We start from the raw sequence: 14,154 nt of genomic DNA, 5'->3' as shown, positions 1-14,154 counted from the left end.
CCAACCATATACATTTCATACCAAACGGTTTCAAACGCTTTTTTATAGACCAACTCGTCCGATCCAAGGCAACGTGTTCCTTTAAATGTCGTTAATGTGTACTTTTTGTACGAAACACGACGTAAACGTTCACAGATTTACATTAAATGTATTGATATAGTAGAAAGCTTCCCATAAAAGATTACCTGCTGAGGTGCTGTAATTTATGAGAAGTTAGTAAAATAACTTCACGCAAATAAATTTTGTCTCAGTGAGACGAAAAGATTGTTTAGCATGTCGTCCTACAACGGGTTTACGCGACTCTCCTGAAAAAAAATTGCTCGGGGATTTTCCCTTTTTTCCCCCTCAAAAATTTATTGAGTAATGAGGCTTAAATTTCTGAAGGTAAATTATACAACATCTACATTCACAGTGAGTAGGGATTCATGTCATGGCCAGAAACTTGATTTACAAAAGGTATCAAAACCCTATATTTTGCATTTAACATTAGTTTTACTGTGTTTGATACGATTTGACCTGGGTACGAGTTGACTTGGGTACGAGTTGACTTGGGTACGAGTTTACCTGGGTACGAGTTGACCTAGATACAATATTTTTTACACGAGTTGACTTGGGTATGAGTTGACTTAGATACGAGTTGACTTGGGTACGAGTTGACTTGGGTACGAGTTGACTTGGGTATGAGTTGACCTAGATACGAGTTGACTTGGGTACGAGTTGACTTGGGTACGAGTTGACTTGGGTACGATTGATCTGTTTCATTTGCGAATTGTCGAAACGCTTTTTTTATTACAAAAGTTACAAAGACCCTATAAACAGATACGGGCAAAATACATTCAGATTTGTTTTAAAAAATTGCATACGAGAGACAAAAAAGTGTTACTATTGTAATGCCTCGACCAGTGTAAATATTAACTCTCCGTGTTTCTTGGTTTTTTTACCTGTTTTCTAAAGAGCTTTCATCTGAACTGGTTTCGCTTTTTAATAGTTTGCCTTGACCGAACTCTATTGACAGAACAGCAAAGCGGCAAACCTGACCTATATACTTATTAGTTGAAAGCGCACGTAAGGTTTTTAATGGCAGCACTTAGTGTCTTTGAAAAAAAAAACAAAAAAAAAAAAAAACACGCAGGACTTATGCTCGACTAGATTAAGTGAATATTATGGACCTTTTCCGGTTAATTATTGCCATGACAATAGCAGTAAAGAATTTATATAAGCCGCTTTAAAATCCATTGCAGTAGCAAAGCGGCTTTAGTACTTGTTCAAGCAGCCGTACGCATTTCTGAAACGTAATTATCAACAATTCCGATTCTCAGCACCAGCAAGTAAACGAGTTCACAGAAGGCTACTGGGGTCGATTCGATTCCACAAAGAGTTAGGACAAGAATTAGTCCCATATAAGGACAACTCGTCCTTGAGATAAGAAGGTCTAAAATATACAAATTTGCCGACAAGGTACGTAAAGGGCAACAAAATACCATCGATGTTCCGAAATACCACGAGGTGTCTCGGTCCCCGAAATACCACTACACACAATAAAACAGGAATACAAAAGTACCACCAGTGCTCACAAAAACCCATTGCTACCCAGCAAGACTCCAAAAAGCACCAAAGTGTCCTCGCCTGTATCCTTTAAAGCCATTGGACCCTTTCGGTACAATAAAAAAAAAAAAATTCTCAGATGTACAAATAATTTACAGGGTTTACAGAAGGTAATGATGAAAGACTTCTCTTGAAATATTAGTCCATGAAATGCTTTACTTTTTGAGAAAACGGCAAAACAATATAAATTCTCGTTAACGAGAATTACGGATTAATTTTAAACACATGTCATGACACGGCAAAACGCGCGGATACAAGGGTGGGTTTTCCCTTTATTTTTTCCCGACTCCGACGACCGATTAAGCCCAAATTTTCACAGGTTTGTTATTGGATATAGAAGTTGTGATACACGAAGTGTTGGCCTTGGACAATATCGTTACCGAAAGGGTCCAATGGCTTTAAGGCCCGGTCACACAGGCCCCGATAACGAGTTGGTTGAATCGCTCCACGCAAAATACGCCCACGCTCATTCAACCAATCGAGGGCGTGCATTTGTATCGTTATCGTGTTCGTTCTCGTTACCGGGGCCTGCGTGACCGGGCCTTAACTCTTTGTGAAGTCTGCTGGGATGGATTGCATGTTAAGAGTTAATGACTAGTCTAATCTCAAGTTAGGACGAGTTACCGTAATAGTTCTTATATTTGAAGTACCAGGGGTCGATTTAACAGAGTGTTAGAGGATATTAAAAACTTAAGGCTTGTTCTAAAAGTTATAACTCTAGATAAGACTAGTCTTAAATCTTTGTGAAATCAACCCTTGAACATTAAGACCACTTGCTCATTGTGCATTTTGAAGTTCAAGTTTGACATGTGTTCATCTTTATTAGTAATCTAATCTTACCATGACAAACAAAGCAAAAAACAGGATGATAGAAACCCCATTAAAGGAACAATGTATTATTATTAATCACTGACCCACATAGCTTGTTCTAGTTGGCTTGTCAAGTTGTTTCACTTCAGTTGACTTATACACCATGCCTGCATCATCTAGTTCCCCTTCTGATCATGCTTTGATAGTTTTTTTTTGTAATTAATTATTGTGTGCCTTTTGCTTAAATAATTATTGTGTTTATTATTTTGTTGTAATATCGCTCAATATAACGGTGCTAGGTTTATTTAGTTGTATTTGTTGAGGTCAAATAATTATTTAATAAAAAGTTGCCCTCATGACCATGCTGTGTTAGCTGTTATTGTAATTAATTATTAATAAAAGTTAATTAGTAATAAAAAATATTTAATTATCGTCTGTGTGCATTTTGCTTGAATAATTATTGTGTTCATTATTATTTTGATTGTTTTTGTTTTTAGTAATATCTTTTAACTTTAACTGTGCTAGGTTTATTTAAAAGTATTTGTTGAGCTCAAATAATTAATTAATAAAAAGTTGCCCTCTTCATCGTGCTCTGTTAACTGTTTTTGTAATTCATTATTGTGTGATTTTTGCTTGAATAATAATTGTTTTCAATATTATTTTGATCGTTTTTGTTGTTGCAATATCGTTTAACTTGAACTGTGCAAGGTTTATTTATTTGTGTTTGTTGAGGTCAGAAAAAATAATTAATAAAAAGTAATAACTACGATTGTAATAATAAATAACAATTAGTGAAGAAGTCATACGGAAAGGACGACAAAAACAAAAACACACATTGGTAAATCCTTATCACAAAGTTTGATTTTCTTTTAAAGCAGTAAATAAAAATAAATACTTGGCAACGTAATTAATTATACCTTCATCAGGGGTGTACATCAACAACTTAAATAGTCACACATTGTACATGTGACATACAATATTTCGCCTAGTAATGGTAACCTCTTTATGGTAAGCTAGATTGTTGCGCTGAGCTACTTTTTGTGCTAGAGCAGTTCTAATGCAACGGCAAGAAGTTTCAACGTAACACGTGAAAAAAACCAAAAAAAAAACCGCATGTTTGAACAATGATATTTAAGGGGGATTTGAGCAAGTGTGCCAACTCTCTACCAACTGAGCTATCTACAATCCCGGCCAAAATGCTTAGGCCACCCATTTGTAACATGACATTTTAAACACCCCCGCTCAATGTTGATGGCAGCGCAGACCGCCAAACGAGAGCCTACGTTGAAAGGGGGAACGGAGGCCGTGGTGCGGGGGCCAAGGCTGTAGCCTTATCAGTTGTCGGTCTCCCTACTTCCCAAATGCCAAGATGGACGTCTCTTTTATGTCATACACGTACTGGTTATTTGTTTAGCCCAAAAATGCAGAAACCCAGATAAATTAAATTGCTTTAAACCAAAATGCATTACAGACCTTCAATAGCTAACAGTTCTTTCCCTTTCAAATTGCATATTCCCATCTTCTAATTCTAGATCATCCCTTCCGATCATGAACAAGAGCCTTATAATTGAAGGATATCATTTCCGACCATGAATGAAAGACCTACACATTGAAAACAAATTACTACAATGTTTGTTTCTATTCTGAAAATGTACACAGTTTAATAGCGTTCACATGAAACTGATGCATAAATTTCACACGATAATATAACATATCGGGTGCCACAATACAAGTGTGGACATAATTCTTTCAAATAATTAAAAGTGTTATTAAGCATTTTCCATGACAGGCAGGGGCTGAGTAAATCATTTATTTATTTATTTATTTATTTCCTCAAAACCTCCCAAAATTGAGAAGATAAAAAGGTAATTAAGTTACATACAATTTACAATAAAGGGTACACAGTAAATTGACATCGAAGTTGACATCGCTCAAGTAGTGCAGTTGACTGCCTCTCTAAGTCTACACTACGTGCAGAATTTGCCTCGTCTGACAAGGGTCTAGAAAAAAGAAATGTTTAAAACCCTCCGCTGCTTTAACGGTCTGCAGCCAGTAGACCGAAAACTTATATTTTATTTAAAAAACTTGTTAATATAGTGTGTAAAAACAGGTGAGACGAAAATGATTTTAGCATGCAAAACCTATTTTGCTAATTTTATACCATAACTGTGAAATACATTTTAAATGCTACATTATTTCTGTGACATTGTTTTACCCATTTCTCAAAAGCAACAGCTCCTCAGTAAGTAATACTTTAAGGTCAGCCTTCTATACCAAAATCGTCTTCAAACGGTGTAAGTTTAAAGGCAGTGGACACTTTTGGTAATTACTCAAAATAATTATTAACATAAAACCTTACTCGGTGACGAGTAATGGAGAGACTGGGATAAACATGACGAATGTCATCTTTCTTTTAGAGAAAAATTCCTCATTCAAACTAATGGGATAAACATCTAATAATGAAGTTTGATAAAAAAAAACCTATCCACGTCTAAGTAAGATTTGAAAGTTTGCATGGCGGAAATACGATATGGAAAGGTTTGCGGTAACACCTTGTAATGACTATATCTAATGAATTTTTTACCAATATCGATATACATATAAATATTGATTGGATTTATTTGAAATTACTGCATATTTCTCACATAAACTGCAAACTGTCCCCCCCCCCCAAATGTACAAAGCGCAGATTTAAAACTTATTCCTGGCGACAGGACTTTGATACAACCCGCAATTTATCTTAGCAAATGTCATAAAATGTCAACGGTCAAAAAGGATGTGACCAACTTGTTTGTTATTTTGAGGTGGCCGAGAGAGTAAACTCTTCATGCCTGATGCGTTCTGCAGAATCGTCATAAATAGATTCAACAGCTTAAAGACACTGGACACCATTGGTAATGAGAAAGACGAGTCATCTCACTTTGTGTATATCAAACATATGCATAAAATAACGAGCCTGCGCAAAATTTGAGCTCAATTGATCGTCGAAGTTGCGAGAAAATAATGGAGAAATGTTGTGTGCTTTCAGATGTTTGATTTCGAGACCTCGAAATCAAATTCTGAGGTCTCGAAATCAAACTCAATTATTTAAGTGAGTAATTACTTCTTTAAAAAAAAAAAAATAGAAAAAAAAATAGCGTGTTGATAGTATGCTGTTTCTCACAATGTTTAATATCGAGTAAGTACCATTAGTGTCCATGCATTGAATAGATAAAAACTATTTAATTTGCTCTAAAAAAAAAAACACCAATCACACAGGCATACTACTCGGGTGGGATTCGAGCCCATGACCTTTGCAATTCTAGAGCAGTGTCTTATTATCAACACGACCATTGTAATTGTACGGTAGCTTTAGGCTTCCAATCCCATCCGAGTAATATGCCAGTGATTTGTTGTCCAAAAAGCTCGGGAAAGTACTGAGTATACAGTACTGACACGCATCGGTATTAAAGGATTTGGCAACCTTTTTAAAATGTCCATAGATTTACATTAAACTTACAGGGTTTGAAGATAATGATAGTGGAAAGCTTCCCTTCAAATCTTACTTACTGAGGTGCTGTCGTTTTTGAGATATGAGTAAAACAATGTCATGAAAATACGTTTGTAAATGATTAAAATAATTCTCATATGAGACGAAAATTGTTTGCATGACATTGATTTACTCATTCCCCAAAAGCTACAGCACCTCAGCACGTAATATTTTCAGGGAAGCTTTCTACCATCATTATCTTCAAACTGTGTAAGTTTAGTTCAAATCTGTGGACATTGTGTTTTTTGTCCTACAAAAGTTCCATAGACCCTTTAATGAGTAAAGAACAAAATAATATAAGACTCAACAGCTTTAAGTTTAGTGATAAATGCTATCCAATTTAGGGAGGTTACAGAAAATGTGAATACTGGTCTATGACAATTACCAAAGGGGCCCAGTGCCTTTAAACACGAAAAAAAACCACGAAATTCCCAATGAAATTTTAAAATCAAATTCATTCGTCTGTGTCTTCATCAGTAAAGTCATAGTTGTCAGTTTGAGTCCCCGCGGTCAGTCCTCACTTAAAACATTGCAATTAAAAAATGTATATATTTTGCCCAAACAGACATCTTTTGCATAAACACAAGGGATAAAAACATGAACAAACCGATCAACAAAAAGTAATTAAAGGTTGAGTAGACGACCACGTTTATATGTGAATTGAGCAAATATTATTTAAATGAATTTTCCGGATATCAGATTCAAATTTAATTAGAAAATTAATTCATCCATTCACTTATCCATTGTTAATATTAAATAACCAAGGCAGCACAAAGCTGAGCTTTGTGACATTCAAGATATACAGGTAATAACTACATATTGAATGTTCCATATTAAATGTTGAGCTTCAATACGACTTCAAAAAGTGTTAACTTCATAACAAAATGATAAACAGTGTACAGACAATAATGAAACAAGCACATTATAAGAACATTTTGAAGAAAACAAATTTTCCAAAAGTGTATTTTTAAAATTAAAAATCGCTTAGCCTTTCGGAAAAAGACTCTGCTAGGGTCCAAATTTTCGTCAGGCAACTAGTTTTTATAATTAGCATTAAAATTGACACATAACATTAGTAAAAAAAAGTCACATCTGTCGATTGAAAATTTGAAAAGAAATAACCATTACTTACCATTTCAGCGTTAACACCCCTTTAAGCAGAACAAGCAACCCAATCCGGCTCTAGACTTCAGTAACAACTCCTTGAAGACGATTTAAGGCTTGAGACTCCCGCTCCCGACCATGATGATAACGTCTTAAAGGATCCTCTCCTAACTGCAGTCAATCGTAGAAGTTCCGTACTAGTGGGGGCTAGCCACTCCAGATTCCTTGATGGGGCCGCTCGTCAGAATCTACGGTATGAAAACAGAGTAAGAGATGCTCCTGAGTATGGCGAGCGATTCAGTATTGAGTTTGTCAATGATAGAAGCCTGTAACATGAGCCGAGTTTTTATACACACGTAGGACTGTGACTGCGTGTTAGCGTTTGTCACTCTGTTTCTATGGTTATCGCCAAGCGAGACTGCAACAGGCGGATTGGAATGCAGAAACTAATTTTATTCAGTTGCTTAGCAATTTGTTTAAACTGGTATACACCGCGCATAATATGAGTCTAATCGGAACGCAGTAGCTTATTTTATTAAGTTGCTTAGCAATTGTTTAAACCGGTACACACCACGCATATGAGAGTCAGATAGAAATGCATGCTGTAGCTAATTTTATTCAGTTGCATACTTGTTTAAACCGGTTTACACCGCTTACTATTGAGCTCGGTTTACGAATGTTTCCATTGGTTTCCAAAGATGGTCCGGAAAACATATTCCGTTGCGTGGTATCCATTGTCAGAAACCAAGATACCAAAATACCAAGATACATCCACTCGAGCTGAGGTATTTATTCAGTTTTTATTTTATTTGTTATATTTATTTTGTAAAGTTAGATTTTTATATTTGTTTCTATTTTTTGACACTGGCCTTATCAGAATTTGCCGGGTAGATTTAATTTTAAGTGTTTTTTAGTATTCCGGTCTTTTTTGTTAAAAAATATTACTGCTCGTGTGACTGCAGCCTTTTTCAAGTTCACAAGGTTTTTTTTTTTCATTTATTATTCTCTTGCAACTTCGATGGTCAATTGAGCCCAAATGTTCACAGGTTTGTTATTTTATGCATATGTTGTGAAACACCAAGTGAGAGTACTGGTCTTTGACATTTACCAAAGGTGTCCAGTGCCTGTAAAACAGGCTATACCTTATTATGGAAAATGCAAAGACACGAAGTTTCACGGAGATGCATAGAGTACGTGGGAAAAAGCTACTACAAAGACTCATAGCTACAGCGAAGTTAGAAAAGGAAGAAACCTCCAAAGTCAACATTATGTAAATCTTACGTGCATTATACTAATCCCACCCCCCCCCCCCCCCCGCCAGTTATTGGTTGCCCTTGAACAACAAATAATTAGAAGGGTAATTTTATCACAAATAATTACCAATTATAATTTATTTGTATTAAAATGACAATCAAATAAACTATTTTATAGCACATAAAAAAAACATCATATCAGCAATCTGCTTAGAGACACAGGACACTTTTGGTAATTATACTCAAACTAATTGTTAGGTATAAGTCTTACTTAATAACGAGCAATGGGGAGCTGTTGATGGTATAAACCATTGTGAGAAACGACTCCCTGTGAAGTAACGTAGTTTTTGAGAAAGACGTACCTTCTCACTGAAACATTTCAATTGAATTCGAGACCTCGGAGGTGTCGGATTCAAGCATCTGAAAGCACACAACTTGTGCGACATAGGTGTTTTTCATCTATTATTCTCTCGCAACTTCGACGACCAATTGAATTCAAATTGTCGCAGGTTTGTTATTTTATGCATATGTTGAGATACACCGAGTGAGAAGACCAGTGCGTTTATAGTACCTTACACTAATAAAGACGAATTGAAAAAAAAAAAGAAAAAAAAAACCAGCAAGGTTTAAAGATCTAAACGGGAGTCTGCTGCAACATTTCTTCGATGGGATAAACTGCTATGAGTTTGCCTCAGTTGCTCTTCCTGGCTTAATCCTACAGGCGACATGCTCTCCTTTGGTATGTAAGATAAGACATCTATAATGAAGACAGCATTTCACGTTGGATGAAGCAACAAGGCGGTACAAATTGATAATTGAAACACAAATTTACGCACTCTCATGCGAACTGACAAGAGTGTGGCGTCCGCAAACCATGATGGTGATTTCAATTGAAGCACGTCCACATTGTAAAGTCATTAAGGACACCCAATGACACCCAATTCTTTGTTTTACACACTCATCTCATGCGAACTGACTCGAATGTGGCGTCGACACACACCCGTGATGATTTCATCTAAAACACAATCATCTACTTTGCAAGGTCACCAATGAGACCCAAACGAACATCTTCCGACTGGCATCCTATTGATGGCGTCTTCACATAAATGGGAGAGGGGAGAAGAAAAAGAAGATGAAGAAGACTTTGATCTGCAATTGAGTCTTTAAAAATCCGACCGATAACCAATCAATACATACGACTTAAAAAAAATTACCTTTACACTTGAATAAGGCAGCAATAACAAGATGCACAACACAATCAATACACATGAAATCACGTACAAGAGACATATAGAAGAAGTGAGACAACAAAAAAGGAACTGCACCGTCGATTTCACAAAGAGTTAGGACGAGCCAATGGACGAGGATTGGTCTTTTAAGGTCTGCATGCTACAGTGCAGGGTTGGGACTCGTCCTAAGTCCTTAAGATTAGTCTTAAGTTAGGAAGAGTTTTGTGAAATCGACGGCTGGTCAATAAGAAAGTAGCGAAGTGACCGCTTCACGTATGAATGGGAAAGATGGCCAATCGATTCGATCCAACACGAATAGTTTACACAAATTATCTTGGACATCATGGACACAAATTAAGAATTTTTGGAATACATGCTTGATCCGTCTTCAAGGCTTCCCCAACCAACCGTTTAAAGATTGTTCGACAGCTTAATGGACGAAACTGCATCACAAATCATGAGATATTTCTCTAAAGCTATTAATGTAACGAGCCATCGCAGACAGGAATGCTTTATTGTTTTTATGGATGAGTACACTGAATTGTGTTTTAAAGTCTATATTAAAGGTAAGTTGCAGAGTTTGTAAGAAACAAAAATCGTGAAGATCACAGATTTACATAAAACTTACACGATCTAATGATGATAATACTATCAGATAGTAGAAAACATCCCTTGAAATATTTCTGTCTTAAATTTCACATTTTGATGAGAAATAAATACTCAAATTTCTCATTTGGACTTTATCGCTCAGTGAGCGTTTTATTCATTTTATTTTTTTGGTTTCGGCATCAATGCAATGCAAAATTTGTAATCGGTTTTTCACTAATCTCTCGTGACACAGAAGGCCGATTGATCTCGAACTTCAACAGGTTTAACGACTAATAACCTTTTGTCTGTGCCTCCTCATGTTACCAACATATATCCCCCTTTAAGCCTGCCTCATTCACTAATTTATTACTTTTTCTCCCTATTCCCACCATTCCTTTCTGTTTCCATCATCATGTTGTTTTACTATAGCCTCTTCCGCTTTTGTCTCTCTACTAATTCTCCCTCGCTCTCTGAATCTCTCTCTCTATTCATGTATTTCCACTTCACAGCTTTTTACGTTTCACTTTGTTACCTGTTCATGTTTGTTGTCATTTAGCCTTCAAGAAAGACTCTGCTAGGGTCGAATTGTCAGGCCATTACTTATGGTTTGCATAAATTTGTACTGGCCCACCGCTAAAAACACCAGCTTCAGGCCTACAATACAATCTTAATTTCGAGCCCTATATCCTGAGGCTGTTTAAAGGGTATATGTAACTTTTGTAGGAAAAAAAAAAACCACAATGTCCACAGATTTACACTAAACTTACACAGTTTGAAGATATTGATAGTATAAAGCTTCCCTGAAAATATTACGTGCTGAGGTGCTGTAGTTTTGGGGAAATGAGTAAAATAATGTCATGAAAATATTTTTCGTCTCATGAGACGAAAATTATTTTAATCATTTACAAACGTATTTTCATGACATTGTTTTACTCATTTCTCAAAAACTACAGCACCTCAGTAAGTAATATTTGAAGGGAAGCTTTCCACTATCATTATCTTTAAACCCTGTAAGTTGAATGTAAATCTATGGACATTTTGAAAAAGTACCCAAATCCTTTAGCACATATTATAATTGACTAATAATAAAGACATTTGTTAAGCGCCTAACGCTAAAGGCTCTAATAGCATAACGAGACATATACAATGAGTGAACGATACAATTACAAGAAAGCAGACTACAAAAATAGAAAGCTTAAACCATGAGTTTTTAACAGAGACTTTAAAAAACAGTGTAAAGAACAAGCCTGGGAGATATGCACAGGAAGACTATTCCAAAGACAATGAGCAGCGTACAAGACATTGATCTTTGACCATAAAAGTGGAATAAACTCTTAGTTGAATGAAAACCAATGACTGTTTTGCACCAGTTCCAAAAAGTGTGCAACATCACTCAAAATCCCCCGTGGCACAGTAAACTGTTTCGAGACGCACATTAAATGCAAAGACTATCCCTTTCATAGGATTGCACGAAAGACCAAACTTAATTTATAGCAGACACCTTCTGCTCTCGAAGGATCCAACATGGACTATTATCCCTAAATAAAGCGATCTCTTTGGTTTAATATACTACTATGATACCAGGGGTCAATTTCACAAAGAGTTAGGACTAGTCCTAACTTAGGACTAGTCCTAGGAGATATACAAATTGCATGGATAGTCTTAAGTTAGGAAGAGTAACTCGTCCTAACTCGAGATAAGACTAGTCCTAACTCTTTGTAAAATCCACCACAGTAAACTTAAAGGGTTTGGGTACAACTTTCAAGAAAGTTACAATTCTTCCTTGATGAGCCTGTAATAAGTTTACACATTTTCTTCTCGCCCCATCTGTCTGTTATAGATTTTGTCCCAAATCCATACCGTACCGTCAACATTTACCTAGATTTGCAGATAAACCTTCGGGCAGCCAGCTAAAAATGTCAAGCTTTTCTCTGGACTAGCTTTTTCTTTGCCCGTCCTCGGGGCCAAATTTCATAGGACTGCCTAAGCAGAAAAAAAAAATGCTTAACCGACTTTCTGCCAAGCAGACATTCAATTCAATAAAACATTTATGTCGGTATTGCCCTCACATGATAAAATAACTAATTGGTATTTCTTAGAATTAACAGTGACAATTTATAAACAGTAAAACCATAACCAACATTATTAACAGGTCAGCAGAAGGGCAAAACTAAGGATTGGGTGAAGCCTTGGCTTTTTTTATACCCTTACCTATTGACAGTAAGACTCACAAAGACAAGGGGCAACAAGGAGCGGGGTACCAGTCACAAATTGTACATGTGGCATGGTAGTTTGGCTGGTAACCTTATTCTGGTGAGCAAAATTTAGTTTCGTTAAGCAATATTATCTGCCTAACAGTTCCATAAAATTGAGACTTTATAACAAACAAAAAAAATATAAAAAAAATATGTAAAATACCAATAACTTTGGAAGTCTCAAGTGCGTGTTTTATCAAACTCCAAAAATTACGATGACGTCGTATTTCAAATTATGGTCTGTACAACTTTGCAAAGAGATGGTTAATTCATTCCAGATCACTATGAATCAAGACTGCATGGAATTGGACCCTTTTCACCGCGGCAACAAATCAATTTCTGCTCTGAAAGGGTAGGTATACAATTAAATGGTATGTAACATAATTGGACGCGAGGTAACAGAGACTATTAATGTTCCACATTTTCACAAAAGGGTCTCTTTGGCGCTCTGATGAAGGTGTAAAACATAAAGTGGAATCTAACACAATTTAACACAAGTTAGGGACTTTTAATATCACCCTCACTTTCATGAGAATTCTAAAATTAAATTTTCACATTGAAACCCTTCTTTTAAAAAGTGGAATACTATTTATACTCAAGAACTTCCACCCCAACTCCCCTAAAAAGTGTTGGTCAAAAGTTGTAGACAAAACAAGTTGCATCATTCTTGAAACACTGCAACTCCCACACTTTTGTGTCAAACGTTGTGTGTTGCGCTTCTGTATTAGCAATGCAGGTTTTAAAATCAACCGAGTCAGGATCTACTTCGTGTCGTCAGCAGCAGGAGTGTGGGTTAGAATCCCGGTCTCTTAAGAAGGTTACGGTAGTGCATGCTACCAATACCTACATCCTTACGAACTGTGAATGTGGGTGTCCATGTTTCAGCCACATGAGTATAGGTGGCAATGTGCCCTATATAGGTTTGATGTCAAACGTTTTGTGTTGCGCTTCTGTATTGGCAATGCAGGTTTTAAAATCAACCGAGTCAGGATCTACTTCGTGTCGTCAGCAGCAGGAGTGTGGGTTAGAATCCCCCCTGCCACTCTGATTGGCTCTTCTTGTCAGATTACGTCATCATGAAATTGGCCTGCTCCTTCTCATCATTGCAATGTCGTTTTAAAAAAAAAAAAAAAAAAAAAATCGCCCCCCGTGGCAGTTGATTTGGGTTAATGTGCCCCTCACCCTAAGTCGCTATCCGTGGCCTGGTAATGTTAGACGATCTCTATTTAAAATAAATTGCAAATATCTGAAAAATCCATGTCCAGTCTTATAAACAACCTCAATGCTTTAAGTTGAAGTTTTAACTTCTTTAATTGTACGAAAGCTCTGGTATACTCTCTCCAACTAAAACACATCACTAAATATTATTTTACAGTGCAAATATGTATTGCCTTATTTGAATAGCACTTATGAAGGATGTCAAAAGCACTTCAAACAACAAGTTCAACAAGTCTGTGAAATTACACGTGCGTGATATAGAGCAATGTCCAGCTGGCGAATCAACACACACGAATAAGCGTTCGCGAATTTCGACCACTGCTGTTCAAAGGAACACGTTGCCTTGGATCGGTCGAGTCGGTATTTGAAAGGCGTTTGTAACCGTTTGTTATAAAATGCATATGATTGGAAAGATGTTTTGAAAGTAGAACATGTTGATCCACACATATATGCCTCGAAATTGCGTGGTTTTCTTTTCCTTTTACCTCGTCGACTAACATGATCGGCCGTGTTAATTCGAAAAGCAATACTTGAGATATAGAGATCATCCTTTATTGGCTCTT

General features: G+C 36.4%; 2 protein-coding genes across 4 annotated transcripts in view; both read right to left on the bottom strand.

Moving 5' to 3' along the window:
* LOC139945533 (uncharacterized) overlaps nucleotides 1–14,154 on the bottom strand; it is a 149,816-nt gene that overhangs the window by 62,210 nt on the left and 73,452 nt on the right. Inside the window, exon 7 of one of the 2 annotated variants that reach the window (XM_071942917.1) lies at nucleotides 48–79. The exons of the other annotated variant lie outside the window; for it this stretch is intronic. The gene's annotated coding sequence lies outside the window, so the exon portion shown is untranslated. Of the gene's footprint in view, nucleotides 1–47; nucleotides 80–14,154 lie in introns of those variants that run through there. 2 annotated transcript variants of the gene reach the window in all.
* The window catches only part of LOC139945528 (guanylate cyclase soluble subunit beta-2-like), a 90,066-nt gene that overhangs the window by 51,934 nt on the left and 23,978 nt on the right, over nucleotides 1–14,154 (bottom strand). For both annotated transcript variants that reach the window (XM_071942908.1, XM_071942909.1), the window contains one exon: nucleotides 7,077–7,296. In XM_071942908.1, the coding sequence (XP_071799009.1) occupies nucleotides 7,077–7,079 (3 nt within the window). In that variant the 5' untranslated portion in view covers nucleotides 7,080–7,296. The remainder of the gene's footprint in view (nucleotides 1–7,076; nucleotides 7,297–14,154) is intronic.

Source organism: Asterias amurensis, chromosome 12, assembly GCF_032118995.1.
Source record: "Asterias amurensis chromosome 12, ASM3211899v1".
Taxonomy (NCBI): domain Eukaryota; kingdom Metazoa; phylum Echinodermata; class Asteroidea; order Forcipulatida; family Asteriidae; genus Asterias; species Asterias amurensis.
This window is presented reverse-complemented; position numbering and strand designations above follow the sequence as displayed.